The sequence below is a fragment of the Phodopus roborovskii genome, unplaced genomic scaffold (assembly GCF_943737965.1).
Source record: "Phodopus roborovskii unplaced genomic scaffold, PHOROB, whole genome shotgun sequence".
Lineage (NCBI taxonomy): Eukaryota > Metazoa > Chordata > Mammalia > Rodentia > Cricetidae > Phodopus > Phodopus roborovskii.
In genome coordinates, this window is record NW_026126433.1 from 53,837,641 (window position 1) to 53,855,431 (window position 17,791).

The window sequence follows — 17,791 nt, forward strand, 5'->3', positions numbered from 1 at the left end:
CTAATACCAAGCTACCCCCCTCCCCCCGCCACCTGTAAGCTTTAAGTAATGGAATCACACTTTTAAGTTTTTTTTTTTTTTTTTTTTTTTTTTTAAATCTTTTTTTTAGGTCTGGTGTGGTGGCATATGCCTTTAATCCCAGCACTCAGGCAGAGGCAGGGGGATCTGAGTTCAAATCCAGTCTAGTCTACATAGCAAGTTACAGGCCAGCCATAGCTACACAGCATGACTCTGTCTCAGATTTGGGGGAGGGGTTCTTCTGAGAGTCGGTTCTCTCCATGGTGAGTTCTGAGGATCAAACTTAAGTCATCAGGCTTTGGGGTCAATGCCTTCATCAGCCTCACCAGCCCATATCAAATCATTGTTAAGAGAGCCAAGAAAGGAAGGTGCTGGGCATTCATTGTGTTCCCTCACTTCTGCCCTCATCCATGTTTTCAGTGAAATCTGCATGTATGCTTCTGACATAGGGTACCCTGAACAAGACATGTCCAGTTTTGGGAAAACAGATTATGTCTCATACATGTGAGGTTCACCTTGACTGTCAACTGGACAGGGTTTAGAACCACCATGCAGATGATATATGGACATGGCCATGACAGTGTTTCCAGAGAGGGAAGACCCGCACCTGAACATGGATAGTAGGGTCTCGGGCAGGGGCCAGGGGACACATGCAAAGGAGAAAAGGAGAAGTGGGTGAAGCACCAGCGTTAATCTCCTGACTGGAGACACAGTGTCACCGTCCATCCCCAGCCACAACACTCTGTACCTCTCATTAAATTCTAAGTCAAACTTCCGGGAGGCTCAGCAGGCAATGGCACCTGCCACCAGGCCCCACAACCTGAATCCGACCTCTGGGACTCACATGGAGGATGAAAGAACTGTTCTTGGAGGACAGCCATGTGCGCACTGTGACACAGACAGACACAGACACACACACACACACACACACACACACACACACAGAGAGAGAGAGAGGGGGGGAGAGAGGGAGAGGGAGAGAGAGAGAGAGAGAGAGAGCGCCAAGCCAAATAAATAAATCCAAAATAAACTCTTATGTTGCTTTTTCTGGGGGTTGTCAGAAAAGAAAAGTAACTAATAGGGAACTCTGGCAGGTGGGAGGGGGTTGCTGGATAAATATGCTCTGATTCAGAGGCCGCCGGAAGTGTTTGTGGAGGGATGGGGAAGAGGCAAGGGTGTGGGCTTGGGAAGGTAGGACGCTCAATGGGTCCTTCTTGTGCTGGGAGTCTGGAAGGTGGCAAGAAAGATGAGGGCAATGGAGACCCAACTCACGAGAGTTCAGAAGGGGCTCTGCTGGGGACTGGCCACAGGCCAGTTCATGTTACTAAATTTACTTTATTTGCCTGTATTACCTCTATGTACCACCTGGGTGCCTGCAGAAGGTAGAAATGGGGGTGGGGTCCCTTGGAACTGTAGCTACAAATGGCTGTGAGCTACCACATGGGCACTGGGAATCAAATCCAGGTCCTCTGGAAAAGCAGCCAGGGCTCTTAACTGCTGAGCTGTCTCTCCAGCCCCTGCCCTGGTAACTTGAGTGAGGCTAAATTTAAAAATAATGCAGTAAGTTGTCTGGGAGAGGAAACATAAAGACAGTGTAGCATCCATGCTGTGCAATGTTAACTGTCTGCAATTGTTAGTCACCTCTATGACAGAGAGCACAAAGGTCTGAAAAATGTGTGGTTGGTGAGGAAAAGCACCTAAGTGAGATTCAAAATGCATACCCAGCAGATGCAGAGAGCACAGCAGCTGTAACTGTTAAAGACTAGAGCCACTAAAGGGAAAACTGGTGTCCTTTACGGGGACAGTAGGAAAGGTTTCCTGAAATCTCAACCACAGTCACTGAAGGCTTCAATGTATGAATGCATAACTGCATTTGAGTGAGAGCCAGAGGTGAGGCATCCACTGAAGGGTTCCCTATTCAAAATCCAACCGTGGGGGGAAGTGTCTTCTTAGGTTCTCCCCAAAAAAAAAAAAACACACAAAGCAGCTACAGCTCTGGCAGAACAGTCGGGTGATGGTGGGGCACACCTTTAGTCCTAGCACTTGGGAGGCTGAGGCAGGCGGATCTCTGTGAGTTCAAGGCCAGCCTGGTCTACACAGTGAGTTCCAGGACAGCCAGAGCTACACACAGAAACCCTGTCTTGAAAAGAACAAAAAAGGAGGACAGAAGACACCCTGAGTTGACAGTAGAACCTGACCAAGGATGTGGCTCGTCTTTGTGCTGCTGGTTTTGCAGGCACACAAAATGTAAGAGTTACTGGGCCATGGAGGCTTGCACTGAGGCCAGGTGATGTATGACAGAGTCATACCTGCAAGGAAGTCCTGAGAGGCTAGCGAAGGGACGATGAGATGGCTCAGCAGATAAAGGGGCCTACTATCAAGGGTGACAGCCAAAGTTGGATCTCTGGGACAAACAGAGTAGAAGGACCAACTCCCATAAGTTGTCCTCTGACCTCAACACATGAATTCCAGTGCACACACACTAATTAAATGTAAAAAAATAAAAAGCAATAATTCAGCAAAGATATGAAAACACTTCATTCCCACAGTCACTCCAAACTGTGTGGAACACAGCAGTGCACTTTCTGGGGAGCACTAGGTGTGATTTCTAGCAAGGGCCATCCACTAAAAGTTACGGAATAGGTGCTAATGTTGCTATTTGTCAAAACCTGCTGTTGTATACTGACCTTTGTCGCAAAATCCTGAATTAAGTGCAGCATATACTGGTCTATGACGTACATGTTTTCAACAGGAACAGAATCTGTCTCTGGGTTAAACCCAGCCACATTTCCCAAGAGAAAGCGGAGTGTGTTTCTTAGCTAGCCACAGTAAGAGAAAGTACACAGTTAAAGAGGAGTCATGAGATTTTTCAAGTCACCAGTTACTTTATAACCTTTTTTTTTTCTTCCCAAGTTCCATTATTTTCTTTTACTTTTTTTTTTGTTTGTTTGTTTGTTTTTGTTTTTTAAGACAGAGTTTCTCTGTGTAGCACTGGCTATCCTGGTGCTGAGATTAAAGGTGTGGTCACCACCACCTGGCTCAAGTTCTGTTATTAATAAGATTTTTTAAATCCTATTATTCCTAAATAAGATTGCAGAGGCACAACTCAACTCTCATCCTGCCACCCAATTTTATAAAGAAACAACCACTAGATGAGTTTTTCATTAACTCTCTTCAGGACAAACCACCTTTCCCTAGCCTGGTTTGCTTATGTGTTTACTCTCAAATGGTCTATACATTAATCAGATTTAAAGACATGTACCTTTCCTTAGTGTGATTATTCTTAAACAAATTAACTAAAACTGGTCACATGTAGTTTGCTTTCATGTATGCCTCAAACTTTCAACAAGAATGTCTGACCTTGCTGATGTCATCTCTAGCAGCACTGAGTGCAGAGGGGCCAATGGTCACTTCAGTGAAGACGTTGGATTCGGCTATCCACCAGCGCAGGGCATCAGCTCCATAGGGAGGCTCTTTGCTCGGATCCTTTTCGTTGAAAGACAACACATAAGAATCTCCTTCCCCACCCCGCTTCCCATATTAGCAAAGGGGCTCCAACGCTGTTAATAAAGACTGGCTTTCAGTGCAGTGCACTGGTGGCAATCTGAACACTATGGCCTTTCTATAGTACACAGTGATGTGGCTATCTGATAAGCACTTTTGAGATGTTTTCCTTTGTAAGTTTGATCTTCAAGAGGAGTTTGTGAAATAATATATTTAATTAGAGAAACAAAGGCTTCAGATAAGTTCCCCCTCAGAAATTGGAGACTGTAAAAACAGGCTGTTTGAGCATGGAAGCTAAACACAGGCAAAGCCACCACAAAGCAGGCTGTATCTGGAAAGGCGAGTGAGACAGTCCTGTCCAAGACACAGACAGGACAACCCAGGCTCGTCCCATTGCCGAGGATTTCTGGGTCAGGCACACAAGGGCTGCAGGATGGCCCAGTGTGGGGAGTGCAGGGCTGTTTTCCCTTCCTTATCTCCTAGCAACCCAGTGACTACAAGGTGTGAAAGAGACAAGGCAAGACACCATTGACTTCTCTCCCCAGATCTGATGGCCATTCGTACTCCTAAGAATATAGTAATGTGCACTCAGAACTAGCAATTTTTTTCCTCCCATGTTTCCATTTAATTATAAAACTAGTTTTGTGTAATAAACCCGACAGCTTCAGGTCTCTAAACACATGCACACACTCAAGTTTAAGTTTAAGACATTATAGTAAACCATCTGCTATTCTTGGCCCAGATGTTCCCTGAATTCCTGGGCTCCCGGAATCTTCATTTCTCTGCCTCCTGAGTAGCTTGCCACCATCCCTAGCACAGCCTGTGCCTACCAGAGACAGTCTTGTGTTTGTTCACACTGAGGTAACTGTTGAAGACGTGGATTGCTAATCTAAGAGCCTGACGACAAAATGAAAATGAGTGTCAGACACCTACTTTTCCTCCATTGATGAGAGTTTCAGGATTAATGACATTCCCGAGGGACTTGGACATCTTTTCTCCTTTTTCTCCGAGTGTAAATCCATGAACCACCACTGTCCTAAGAAAGATGAGTGGCTTCAGTATGAGGGTTACTTTGTCATTAGATTCATCTTGACAGAGTATAGGTGAGGGTCGTTTCTCAGCACTCATGTATCAGGGCCATCAAGCAGGGCATCCTCCACTTAAACATAGCAAAATAGGTGTTCCATTTTCTGTACATCAGAGCATGTTCCGGCCTCTGCTGAACAAAGAGCAGTGCAGACCACCTCCTTAAAACTAACTTCAACACGACCACTTCAGAGTAACAGTGACACAGACATGGTCAATGGCTAACTGTCTGAGGGTGGGCTATGAGCAAACCCTCAGGCTACCGTGTAACAGTCTTCCTGAATGAACCCTGCTACATGGCACATGGAGGAGCAACGGTCTACACTCACCTTAGCAGGGTTCAGTTCCTTAGTCACTGTGGACCCCACAGCGGGAGCCGAGCTCAGGCTACCCTAAGCAGCCCACACTGTCCTTCCCTGCACTCTTGCTGATCTCTCTACCACTGGAGATGCGGTCCTACAGTTTGCCCAGCTACTCCACTCCAGGCTGTCTTATCTTCTAGGAGGTGCAACCTGCTCCACAGTGACAGACACCTGCCTCCCTGCTGTGTCTCTTCCCTTTTCTTTGCTTCTTGTGTTAATTCTGTTTGCTTTCTGTTGTTCTTTTTCGGGACAGAGTCTGCACACAGCCCAAGCTGACCATCATCTTGATACCCTCTCATCTCCACCTCCAGAGTGGTTGGATTACACCATGTGCCGCCATGACTATACCAGAGGAAACTCTTATAAACTGTACCTAACACAACAGACTCTGTCCTTCAACCTTGCTGCACCTCTTTGGGACAACACTGATTCAAGGACCACCCTATCTATGCCAGAGCCAGGAAGGGCAGTGCTACAGCTTGCCGATGGCTGGCCTGTACATATCTGACTCCAGCCTGTGTGGCACACCCAGCAGGCACTCAGAGGATCGTCAAAGCAGCTTCACTTTGCAGAGTGAGCACTTACCGGAAAGGTGCTTTTGTCCTTGTGGCCGCCCTTGTTAATAAGGAAGACTGGAACCAGCCCCCGAGTTGGTCCTTCCCTTCCAGGTACAAGTCCGCTCTCTGTTCAGTGCCTGAAATATATTAACACCAAAATGAAGTTAATTAGAACAAGAAATAAAGCCAAGTGTGTGTTGGATGGCTGAGGTAACCAAGTGACCGTTTTCTGTGGCTGCCATGCTTTGCCGCAGTCAAGCCCATGTGATCAGACATCCACACTCTGGAGGCTGGCGACAGTTGTGGAAGAGAGCTTGTCTAGTGTGCATGTTCTGCCCAAAGCCCAGCAGGACTATTGCCTTTACTGTCTCTGGTCACCAAAACCATGTCCAGCATTAAGAACAATGATGAGAGTCAGTAGCTTTTCTGGAGAGGACAGCAGTGAATGAGTGTTGTCTGTCACCACTGGTACCACTTTGCACATGGCACACTCGGTCCTGAGACTGAGGAGGCTGTCCCAAATTTGCCAGCAGGGCTGGAGAGATGGCTCAGCCATTCAAGGCTAGGCTTTTTCCTGCTGACCACCACAAGTAGTGCTGCTCGCCTAATCAATCTACAAATGTACAAGAACCAAAACACCTAACCCTGCAATACAGACTCAAATGTGTCCAGGGAAACATAATTAGGAAAAATATCAAAAAGTAATATAAACTAACATCTAGTAAGCCAGCATACATCTTAGTGGATACTCATGAATTTATATAAAGATTTATATAAAGATTTGACTTTCCATTTGCCTATGCAAATGAAGCATTTGCATTCACCTGCTAAGCCCTTACATCACTTACCCATGTGAGTGAGAGGTCCCTACACCACACTCCTTATAGTGAGGCCTTGGATCATACTCCACGTGAATGTGAGGCCCCTACATCACACTCCCCACAGTGAGGCCTCAAATCACACTTACTCCATGTGAATGGTCATTCTTTAACGTCCAGCTGCACAGAGGAGCTACTGTCCCCAACCCCTTGCTCTAGAAAGCAGAAAGTCCCTATGGTCACATCTGGCCCTTGGTGTAGTATGAGGGACTGAGCCCTGCTGTGGAGTAATCTTTCTATACACTGTGAGGACACATTGCTCTCACTGATAATAAAAAGCTGATTGGCCAGCAGCTAGGCAGGATTTTGGGGCAGAAAGAATGCTGGGAAGAAGGGCAGAGTCTCCAGAGTTGTGAGCCAGATGCAGATGAAGCAGCATGGGAAGTTCATTGATGAGGTAAATGAGCCTGGGGCGGCGCACAGATTAACAGAAATGGGTTAATTTAAGAGACAAGCCTCAACTATCGACTGAGCATTTATAATTAATAAGTCTCTGAGTGGTTATTGGGAACTGGCTGGTGGGACAGGAAGCTGCTCAGAGTCTAAGCTCCCTGTGCTGACAAGTTTCCTCTATTCTATGTCTAACTCCTGGGGATCCTCCAGGGTTTTCCTCTAACACATCTGCATACAGCTGCCTCCTGCCCCCTTTGATTCTTGACAATGCTCTCCTTGCTATCTTCATCCAATGAGTCAAACTTACCTAACCTGGAGTATGAGTTGTCTACATAGCTAGATATTTAGGAAGGTACACAGAGGACAGCAGAACAGAACTGGAAGGAGAGGGCCACACATGCATTCTGACACCATTAGCTAGGTGACCTCTTTGTCCTGGCTCTAACTTGATCCCTTGTGAGAAATAATGTAGTCACGTTATGACAATGACTCCCAAACTGGGTGCCTTGGGGTTGCCAAGTAGGCCAGAGAAGAAACTGCTGGTGAAGGGGGTGGAAGGCAGATAAAATAAAACAAAAACAAAAACAACTCTTTTGAGGATTTTTTAGAGCTAGGGTATCCTATGTAGCTCAGGCTGTACTCAAATTCATGATCCTCCTGTCTCTACCTCTCAAGTGCTGGGATTACAGGCACAGACCACCAAGCTGGCTAAGAGTTTCCATTCTAATCTTAACTAATATAGTTCTAAACAAAATTTCACCTTGGGGAAAAAATTATTATGCTGGGAAATCACTGGACTAAAGCTGTCCCGGGCCTCCCAGATCTGAACTGCAGCATACTGTGGTGTCTGGATGAGAAAGACCCCCACAAGCTCATCTGTTTGAATGCTTTGTCACCAGGGAATGGAGCAAGACAGGAAGGATTAGGTGATATAGCCTTGTTGGAGGAATTGTGTCACTGGGGGTGGGCTTTGAGGGTTTAAAGCCCATGTCAGGCATGGATTCTCTCAGCCTATGGATCAGGATCTAACTACAGCTATTGCTGCAGCATCTGCCTGCATGCTGCCAAGCTTCCTGCTATGATCATAATGGACCAAATCTCTGAAACGGTAAGCCAGCCCTAATTAAATGCTTTTTTCCTAAGTTACCTTAGTCATAGTGTTTTATTTTTCACAGCAATATAACACTGACTACAGACTACAACACAAGACTCTCCCAAATAAAGACAAACAATAACCCACACAACTTTTGTGTTCCAAGACCTAAGTAACATTTCTGTACTTTCAAAACTGTGCTATTATTGTTGTTTTGCTCACTGTTGTATTGTCTCACTGTGCATGCACGGTGTTCATGTGACCTCAAAGGACAGCACTCTCCTTCTACCTTTGCACGGGCTCCAGGAACTAAGCTAGGGTAACTGGCCTTGTGCTGCAGACACCTCCAGCAAGAGGGAGGGAGATGCTGGCTGGTCTCTATGAGTTCGAGGCCAGCCTGGTCTGCAAAAGTAGTTCCAGGACAGGCTCCAAAGCTACACAGGAAAACCCTATCTTGAAAACAAACAGAATCTAACTTTAGGAATTCCCTGAAAGACGAGCCAGCTGGATGATGTGGGTAGTCAGTGGTAGTCCTCTGCTTCCCAGAGAACTAGAGCAGAGGACTAGAGTTCATTTCACAGCACCCACATTGGGTGGCTAAGAACTGCCTGAAACTCCAGCTTCAGGGGATTCAGTATGTTCTCACCTCCATGAGCACTTGCACTCACATCACATACCATCTTACAGTCAGACAGACAGACAGACAGACACACAGACACACAGACAGACACACACACACACACACACACACACACACACACACACACACACACACACACACACAAATATAAAGTTAAAATCATAGAAAATTACCTGGAAGAACACAAAACCACGATGTTCCACTGTCAAACCAGATGTCCAAAATATCCTGCCCTGGCACATATTCCAAAGCATCAGGACCACCAGCCTACGGACACAGCAGAAGAGGAAATGCTTCATGGAACCCAAATGATTCCTGAAACCCAGGCAAAGGCAGAAAGAAGGAGAGCAATCTCCAGAGCTGTCCTCTGAGGTCACATGTACGCCGTTTTAAGAAAGTGAAATACAACCATTAAATTCACACTTTTAAAATAAACATTAAAATGCACTTCACAGCTGAATATAACCCCCTGCTGCAGAATGGAAAGTGAATGGCACATGAAGACACTGCTACAGGCACAGTGACAAGCACTTTTTCCCTGTCTCTTAGACAGAGAACATCATAGGGTGAGCTCTATCAGAGCACACACAGCCCTGCTGCATCAACAGGAGGGATTTCTCTTGTGGCACATCTGCTTAGTCATCCAAAGACAGGCAGGACAACCAGGGCCAGGTGAGGTTACATACAAATACCCCAAGTATCACTGCTGTGCTACAAACTACGCTTTGACTGCCAGTAAAACTGTTCACTTCTAAACTGCATCTGCCTCTGCCTCTAATTCTGGAAGGCAAACTCACACGCTTTCCGGCACAGTCACTGAAAATCCTTTTACCTCCAAGAGTCGCTCACATTTTCACCAAGGGCAATTTACCTGAGCTACCACATCCTCCGGGAGAAGCTGCTCAGGGGGGAGGCTCCACCAGACATCGCTGCCATGCTGCTCTACTAGCTTCGTAATATGCTCGATGGTTTGGCTGTTGGGAAAAAGACGTGGGATCAGAAATGTTTCATCATGATGAGTGACAACTGTTTGTCACTTATTGGTCCACTAATTCAGTAGGATCTTAAATCGCTTGCTCAGTACAAATAAAATCATCCTGAGCATATACAATCCTAAACGGGAAGAAAAATGTCTCCTCGCCTCCCTATTTCAGTCCATTTATTTCCTACCCAAGTACCTCTGCCCTCACTTCAGCAAATCAGGCTGGCGCATCAAGTCAGTTTCCACCTGGCTCTCAGTCTAGCCTTACACACTAGTTATGTGACACCAGGTTCTCCCTTGCTCACACAAAACTCCTGCTCAGAAACCTGCAAGGGCCCCTTTACCCATGACTGAGTCCATGCCCCAGCATAAAAGGAAGCCCACAGGGAGACTCCCTTGCTCATATGGCCAAGACTTGAGAGACAACCCAACCGGTTTGGCCAAACACAACTGAGCAGCTCCTGCACCTTAAGATCCCGGGTGCTACAGATGTTACAACAGGTGAGAAAACAGACAGGATTTCCCCTAGTGGAAGGAGACACGCTGTTATGTAATGCTAGGGATCACATTCAGGGCCTCACAAGCTCCAGCTCTGAGCTACAACCTAGCCTGGTTTTTTTGAGACTATCTAGCTATGTAGCTGAGGCAGGCTTGGAGCTCAGCGTCTTCTTGAGCTGGCCACAGCGCCAGCCTTCACTGTGACACTTCCTTCCTGCTGACACCAGGGCCTCTTGCAGTTGCTCTGGTTAGTCACACACAACAGGCAGCAGCATGGATCCCACAGCTCTGGGTACAGTGAAGGGTGACTTAATTACCAATTCACCAAGAAGCACTGGGCTCCCTGACTTCAGTGTTCTCATTTGGAAAATACAAATAACAGCACATCACAGAGACTTGATACTGACCTATAAATGCAATGTCTACAGCAACACTTGTCATTTTAATATGTATTTAATATGCATGTAAGAATTCAGACTGACTCTTTGAGGTAAATTTGAATAGTTAATTTTATGTCAATTATCAAATCATGTCCCTATATTAGTATTTAAGACTTATGATTGTTTATGCATTCGTGTGTTCATTTGTGTAGATGCTCTTAGAAGCCAGCAGGCACTGATACCACATGAGCTGGAGTTAGAGGCAGTGGAAAGTCGCCTGATGTGGACACTGTGATCACACCCTGATCCTATGCAGGAATGCTAAGCGCTCTTAACCACATACTATCTCTTCAGCTTCCATGTCTTTAGGTAAAGATTAAAATACACATAGTACTGTAATTTGAACCATCCTCCTCACCACATTTCATTGACGCAATTGACTACAGATCCACCATAGTTACTGGGAATGGACAGAGTGTGAACAGGGACAGTGACTGGGAATGGACAGAGTGTAAACAGGAAAGCACTGAGTTCCGAATCTGCACCAGCATGTTATTAACTGTGCAGAGCAAAACGCCCAGATTCTCCATCTGCTAATTCACGGGTTAATGCTCTATTTGCCCGAACTGTGAAGGAAGCAAAATCAAGTAGGTAATATAAACTGATACGCTGTTTAACCTGAGCTTTGAGACACCTCACAGAAGATTAATGTGGTAACTGGAGAGATGGCTCAGGGGTTAAGAGCTCTTACTGCTCTCGAAGAGTACCCAGCTCAGTTCCTAACCACAAGGCACTTTACAACCACTGTACTTCCAGTTTTAGGGGATTCAATGCCCTCTTCTGGCCTCTGTGGGCACTGGGTACACATGTGGTACACATATATACATGCAGGCAAAACACACATACATAGAAAACCGATCTTAAAAAGGGCACCCAGCTGTAATTCCAGAACTGAGGAGGCAGAGAGAGGTAGACATCTGTGAGTTCAGGGCTAGATGGGTCTACACAGTGAGATTATCTCAAAAAACAAAAGATAATCAAGGTGGTATTTTATTAAAGACTGAAAGTATAATGTTACCAAAATGTGTAGGAATTTACATATAATATCAATATAAAAACCTAAAATTGGCACAAATCTTGATTGCCAGGATAGACGTTCACTTTAGATGGACTTTAACAGTGCAGATAAGCTTTCTGTATGACACCATAAAAGCCTGATGCAATAAATCACTAGTTATAAGACAATAATAGTTATATATTAGTCTTTTATATAGTTTGCACAGAACACTTTATCAGTTAAGAAAATGTGAACACACAGTAATAGAAAAATCCAAATAAACTTGATGCTCCAAAGAAGAACACAGAGCACTAGCAAAGTACATTCAAATATATACATAATGATAGTGGGTATCCTGTTCATACCAATTACACATGCTTCCCTTTTAAAAAAAGTCAAGAGATGAGTATCACTTGCTCTTTTTCTGTTACCATTAGACTGCCAAGTTTAGGAAAGCAATGAAAACTGTTAAATAAAATAAAACAGAAATGAAAGTAAACTGTTCACATTCATACTAACTTCACAAATCAGGCAGGACCAACACTATCAAGTGAAGGCCATGGGTTCTAGCACGCTCAAGTCCTGTAAATGAGAGTACTTGAGAGCTAACTTTTGTGTCTTGATTTTATAAATCCCGAGTCTAAATAAGGGACTGAACAGTTGGAACCAGACCTTGAAACTATGCTGTTACCACTTCTTTGTCCCACCCCTGTCACACAAGCCTCTAGCTGAACTCACACCCTGTTCTCTGGAGCTGCTCAGCAATGGCACAGGGCTTGGACTGCCCAGGCAGAGGCGGCTGTCAACTGAGGTTGAAGACAGCCTGGAAGGAGTGAGTCTCAGGAGATTAGTGTGCTGACAGAGCAAGCAGAGTCCAAAGACCACGCTCTATCTGCAAGAGTAAAATGTGGTGTTTTCTGAGCTTCAGTCTCTATGAAAAGCTGTAAAAAGATTATGATCTTTTTTATTTAAAAAAAAAGTCTTACAGCTACTTCATAACAAATTCAACTTCAATAAACTGTTTTTCTTTTCTTTAAGTATCAGATAACTCAACAATACTTAAAAATTATAGTTTAAGTGTTTATTTAGCTACACTAAGTACTTTGCTGACTCTATAAACAGACAGATGTTGAATCCGCTATCTGCATCTTATTAAGTCAACCATAAAACCTAAAGTTCCTTTAACTACAGCATTTTCGTGTAAAAATATTGATAATTCTCTTACATATGCAACCATGTTTTAACAGAAGAAATACAATCCTGCTTTATTTAGTTATTGTCCAAAGCACCTGTCTCCTTTTTGTTTTTTGCAGGGTCACCATATAGATCAGGCTGGTGTCACAACCCTGCTGCCTCAGCCGCCCAAATGCTAAGCACTCATGCATTTTACACACAGTTCACCTGAAGATCAGGAGACCCTATTTTAGACATCAAGGTCTGGTGTCCAGTGAGAGAGTGTGTGCTTAGTGTTATTATTCGTTTTTTGTACTATTTTTACAAATGGCACAACTGCAAATGTAATCTTCATCAATGAAAAACAATGTGCAGTATTCTCTTTAAAAAAAATCTAGCTTCAAGCATGGCCCAGTGGTATGTACCTATCACCTCAGCAACTCAAGCGGATGTAGCAGCAGAATCGAGTTCAAGGTGAACATGAGCTCCAGACACTGACCAGGCAGCAACTACACATCTACACAGTCAAGGTAGATGTGTAGGTCAATGGGAGAACACTGGCCTCACATGAGCACGGTCTGGACCACAAATACACACATGCATACATACACATATACATACATACACACCGACACACTTCTTCCCAAAAAATTGCCGAGTTAATCTGTATAATACCAAGAAAACAGCCCAGTTTTGCTCTTTATCCCAGGTTCTAAGAAACATGAAACAAAGAAACAAAACTGTTTTCAATGTGTTATACTGGCTGAGAAGGCGGGCTTCCCTGAGGTGTGCTCCCCCTATCCCAAGGGGCTATGCTCCCCGCAGAGGGATTGTGCCCCCCTCCCAGGGACTGTGCTCCCTCACCAGAGAGGCTGTACTCCCAGCTTCACACCACGTGCTGAAGAGCATTCACTATGCCTTGCTAAGCCTCCTGCTATAAGTTCAGGACTGTCTTGAGATTCTGAACAAACAAATGACTTCTATTTTTTAAAACAAAACAAAATCAACACCAGAATAAGTGAATATAGGAAACCAAACAAGTATATAATACAACACACCTATGTTTTCTGACAGGCCATGCTGTATATATACCAAATGTATATAATTTTGTCATTTAAAAAAGTTAATTAACTGAACTTTAAAACAAATGTAACTTTTAAAAGCAGATTAACAAACGCCTTCCCATCTAAACACATCGAAGTTCAAGCACACAGCACTGCTGTCACCAACAGGTTTCTCGTGCCATCCGCACCTTGCATGCACCAGCAACTCAACACCCAGGAGACAGACTGGGACTGCAGGGGCCGCTGGGCTTGTGCAGGGCTGAGCCACACAGTCCATGTGTCAGGAAACCAGGGGTGGGAATGCAGCCCAGTGGTAGATAATTTACCTCCCACCGAAAGAACAAAGCAAAAAAACCCTTCCTAGATGCTGGACGGGTCTGGTCACTAGGTTTTCATTAAGTGGGACCTAGGCAACCATGAAGAGCAAAGCTACCACCCTAAAAGTCTTTGTGATCACTCCTCCATAAGTGCTCTTCATCTGTGTGCATATATGTGATGCTGGGATTTGAACTTATGGCCTCAGGAGTGCTAGGCTTTACCACTGAGCTACACCCCTAATCCTGTCCTCTTTTGTAGGTTATTACATTCCTTGATAAACAGCTAAACTGGACATTTTACAAACAAATCTTTGTACAGAATTCATTAGTCTTATTTCTTTATGACAAATACTTAGAAGTGGATTTTTTTTACAATGAATAATGAGATCATGATGATTTATAATGAGATCATGATTTCAGATATTTTAAAAGAATTTCTTAAGAATTCCCCTGTGATATTATTATGTCCTTTGGAGTGGGATTTAAACTTTTCCTTGCAAACTCAAGAATTCTCTTTATTTTATTAACAGTGTCCAATATTTGAACACATAGTTGACTTATGACCTAAAGATCAGTATAAATTAGTGTTGATAAAAGTGGGTGAAACCACTTATCGCTATGTAATCTGTTTCCATTTTAATGCTGTATTTCACAGAGCAATAAGCCAGACCACAATAAAACTTTGTACTTGACTCGAAGACCTTATCTGACACATTACGTGTTCCTGCTTCAGTTTCCATCAGGGAAAACCCTGGAAGTGTGAGCAGCCAATCACTGGGCTCTGCTCTCAGTGGCATGGGTTGTATTTAGCTGGGGAACAGGCAGCACGGAGGGGCTTACAGGTAAGAGGAGACACTGCTGCCATCTCATTCTGTCTTCTCTTCATCAGCAAAAGGACAAGACAAGATCCCTGCTGGAAGTTCATGGAAGAGTGAGGTAAGAGATTAAGTGTTCCTGTCTGTTTACTAAATGTGACTAAAACACGATGGAGCTTCAGAGAGAAGAGCCTGTTTCCTATTCAGTCCTATATTGAGCTGGAACGGCAGCAGGAAGTGATTTAGAATGCTTTCTTTACTTAACTAAAGTCTACAGCTTTCCACACGTTGGCTCCAAGTTGCCTAAGTCAACAGTGTTGGGTGACAACACACACCTGAAATAAGAAACTCCATAAACCGTTTCTTGTCTTCTCTAGGTGGCCAATGTTTCTAAATTCTATCCTTTATCCCTTTTAGATTAAAAACACTTTTTACTAACCAGGGAATAGATTTCCACCTAAATAATACAGGGATTATAGTACAGATTCAGAAAAAGACCAATGATATTAATGCCAAAAGTAGAACTAGTCTTGAGAAAAAGAAGCAAGCATAAACTATAAATGAATTAACATGTCAGAGGTCAAATCCAGTCTTTAAACTTACTTAGAACATGAATAAACCAAGGTTTTCTTTTGCAAAACAATAATGTTTAGAGGTAATGTGAAGACTTTTGTCAAAGAAGCAGGGGAGCCAGGCATGGTACTGCTCACCCTAAGTCCCAGCTCTCAGAAAGCTGAGGCAGGACTGCAAGGTACAGGCTAGATCAAACTGCCACCACTCCCATCACCTACACACACACCAGGAGGTGGCAGAGGGCTGAGGGTGTAGCTCTATATTGTAGAGTGCTTGCCTGGCATGTACCAAACTCCAGTTTCAGTCCCCAGAACCATACACACTAACTACATGTTTTAGAACAAAAGGAATCCTCCAACAAATGTCATGGAGTCATCGCATGTAACAGCAACTCCATGTGGACTGTGGACTGACTTCCAGTGGAGATGCTGTTACTTTTGACGGCCACCAACCTGCTACAGATGTTGGGAAGGAAGGACAGAAATTTCTGGATTCTTGATCTCATTTGATTAAAAAAAAAAAACTGATAACCTTCATTAAGTTTTCTAACAAATAATTAAGAATATAAATGTCTTAAAATTCAAGTGCTTTGTCACCAGAAGGACCCAACCATGGAAGACATTGAAAGTTCTCATCGTGAACTGGTGTACAGGAAAATGACCTATGAATTGACAGACTGTATGGCTGAGTATGTCTGTCATTCTGTAGGCCAATATTCTGTATGTCTCTGCTACATAAAAACCAGAAATCATCTGACACCCTTCAAGCAGTTCTATAGATCATTGTTGACAAAATAAAATGGACATGAAACCAGTGTGGATGTGTCTCTGTGTCTGACAAAGCTCACATCTATTTCATTTAACTCGCTGATGGCTCAATCTAGCTACATTTTTACTTTTAAAATAACAGTCAGTTCCACCAGTTTGCTGAAGTCTGAGATACAGCTCAGTGGTACAGGGTATGTATAACATCTGAGAGGGCTAGATTCAATCAGTCCCCCCTCATCCAAACAAAAACAAACTTGTTCTACCTTTTAATTTTAATAATATATATTCATCCCACCTCAGTCACTTCAAGGCAATGCCCTAAAAGTCTTGCATTCTAACAATTGAGGACTGAGAGACAACACTGGTTTTAAGTTACTTGTACAAATTTATCTCAAGTGTAATCACTTTCCTTCTCCACAGATACACATAAACAGTAGTGGAAAATAACTGACCAGACTTTAAATTCTATAAGAATCACATAGCAATGATACTCTAGCAGAGTCAAGGTAATGTGAACCTTTAACAGTGATCAAACAGTCTTACAATCCAGCCTCTAGTTGCTTATCCTGAAATACTTCTGTTGTCCACTTAGGAGTTTAAAATCCTTAGTATGTTATTTAAGATTCCTTCCAGTCTGTCCCAGCCAGTCCTTAATGAAGTGTTTGCCCTCCCACACCCCCTGAAGCCAGTGTGGTTCCCATGTATGTGTCTTATGTACTGCCCATCTCAACTCCTGCAGAACACTCTTCCTCACGTTCAGCAGAAATGCTACCTCCTCTGTGAGGGAAGCCATTGAGCAAACTGTCCTGCATCTGTCCAAGGCAGATGCTCTTGTTCTCTTTGAACCAAGTTCCACAGGGCATGAGAACAAAGTCAAAAAGTGCATGCAGACGAAAGACACTAAAAGCTTCCCTATCATAAAAAGTAAAAATCAAATTGTCAGGGCTTAGCGTACCTCAGCTGTAGCATGTGCAGGGCCTTGATACAATTCCCAGCACAAAAGTATTTAAAACAGCAACAAGCCTATCCCTTACATGATCACAAATGACTTTTTAAAAAGCAATTTAAGCCGAACTCCTAGAATGGAGTCATAAAGAGGGAGGAGTGATGAGCAAAGGGGTCAAGACCATGCTGGGGAAACCCACAGAAACAGCTGACCTGAGCAAGAGGGAGCTCACGGACCTCAGTCTGACAGCTAGGGAACCAGCATAGGACCAAACCAGGCTCCCTGGGTGGGTGCCAGCTTGGGGGGGGGGGGGTTTGGGCAGTGGAACCAGTATTTATCCCAGTGCACAAATGGGCTTTGGGAGTCCATTCCCTATGTAGGGATGTTGTCAGCCTAGGTACACGGAGGAGGGCCAAGGTCCTGCCCCAAATGAGTGACAGACTTTGATGATCCTCCATAGGAGACCTCACTCTCCCTGGGGAGTGGGTGGGTGGGTGGGATAGGGAGAGGATGGGGGAATGGGAGAATGGGAAGGAGAGGAAACTGGGATTGGGATTGGTATGTAAAATAAGATTGTTTTTAATTTAAATAAAAATTAATTTTAAAAAAGCAACTTAAATCAACATAGTTTAAAACGTCTACAATACATGCATTTAGTAAGGTACTGTTAAGGACATACAATCATAAT

At 43.9% G+C, this 17,791-nt stretch overlaps 1 protein-coding gene across 1 annotated transcript in view; it reads right to left on the reverse strand.

Moving 5' to 3' along the window:
- Iars2 (isoleucyl-tRNA synthetase 2, mitochondrial) overlaps positions 1 to 17,791 on the reverse strand; it is a 39,831-nt gene that overhangs the window by 6,096 nt on the left and 15,944 nt on the right. The window contains exons 13-18 of the mRNA XM_051186514.1: positions 9,403 to 9,505; positions 8,705 to 8,798; positions 5,556 to 5,664; positions 4,456 to 4,558; positions 3,379 to 3,504; positions 2,706 to 2,837 (exon numbers count right to left, since the gene is read on the reverse strand). Coding sequence (XP_051042471.1) covers positions 2,706 to 2,837; positions 3,379 to 3,504; positions 4,456 to 4,558; positions 5,556 to 5,664; positions 8,705 to 8,798; positions 9,403 to 9,505 — 667 coding nt within the window. The remainder of the gene's footprint in view (positions 1 to 2,705; positions 2,838 to 3,378; positions 3,505 to 4,455; positions 4,559 to 5,555; positions 5,665 to 8,704; positions 8,799 to 9,402; positions 9,506 to 17,791) is intronic.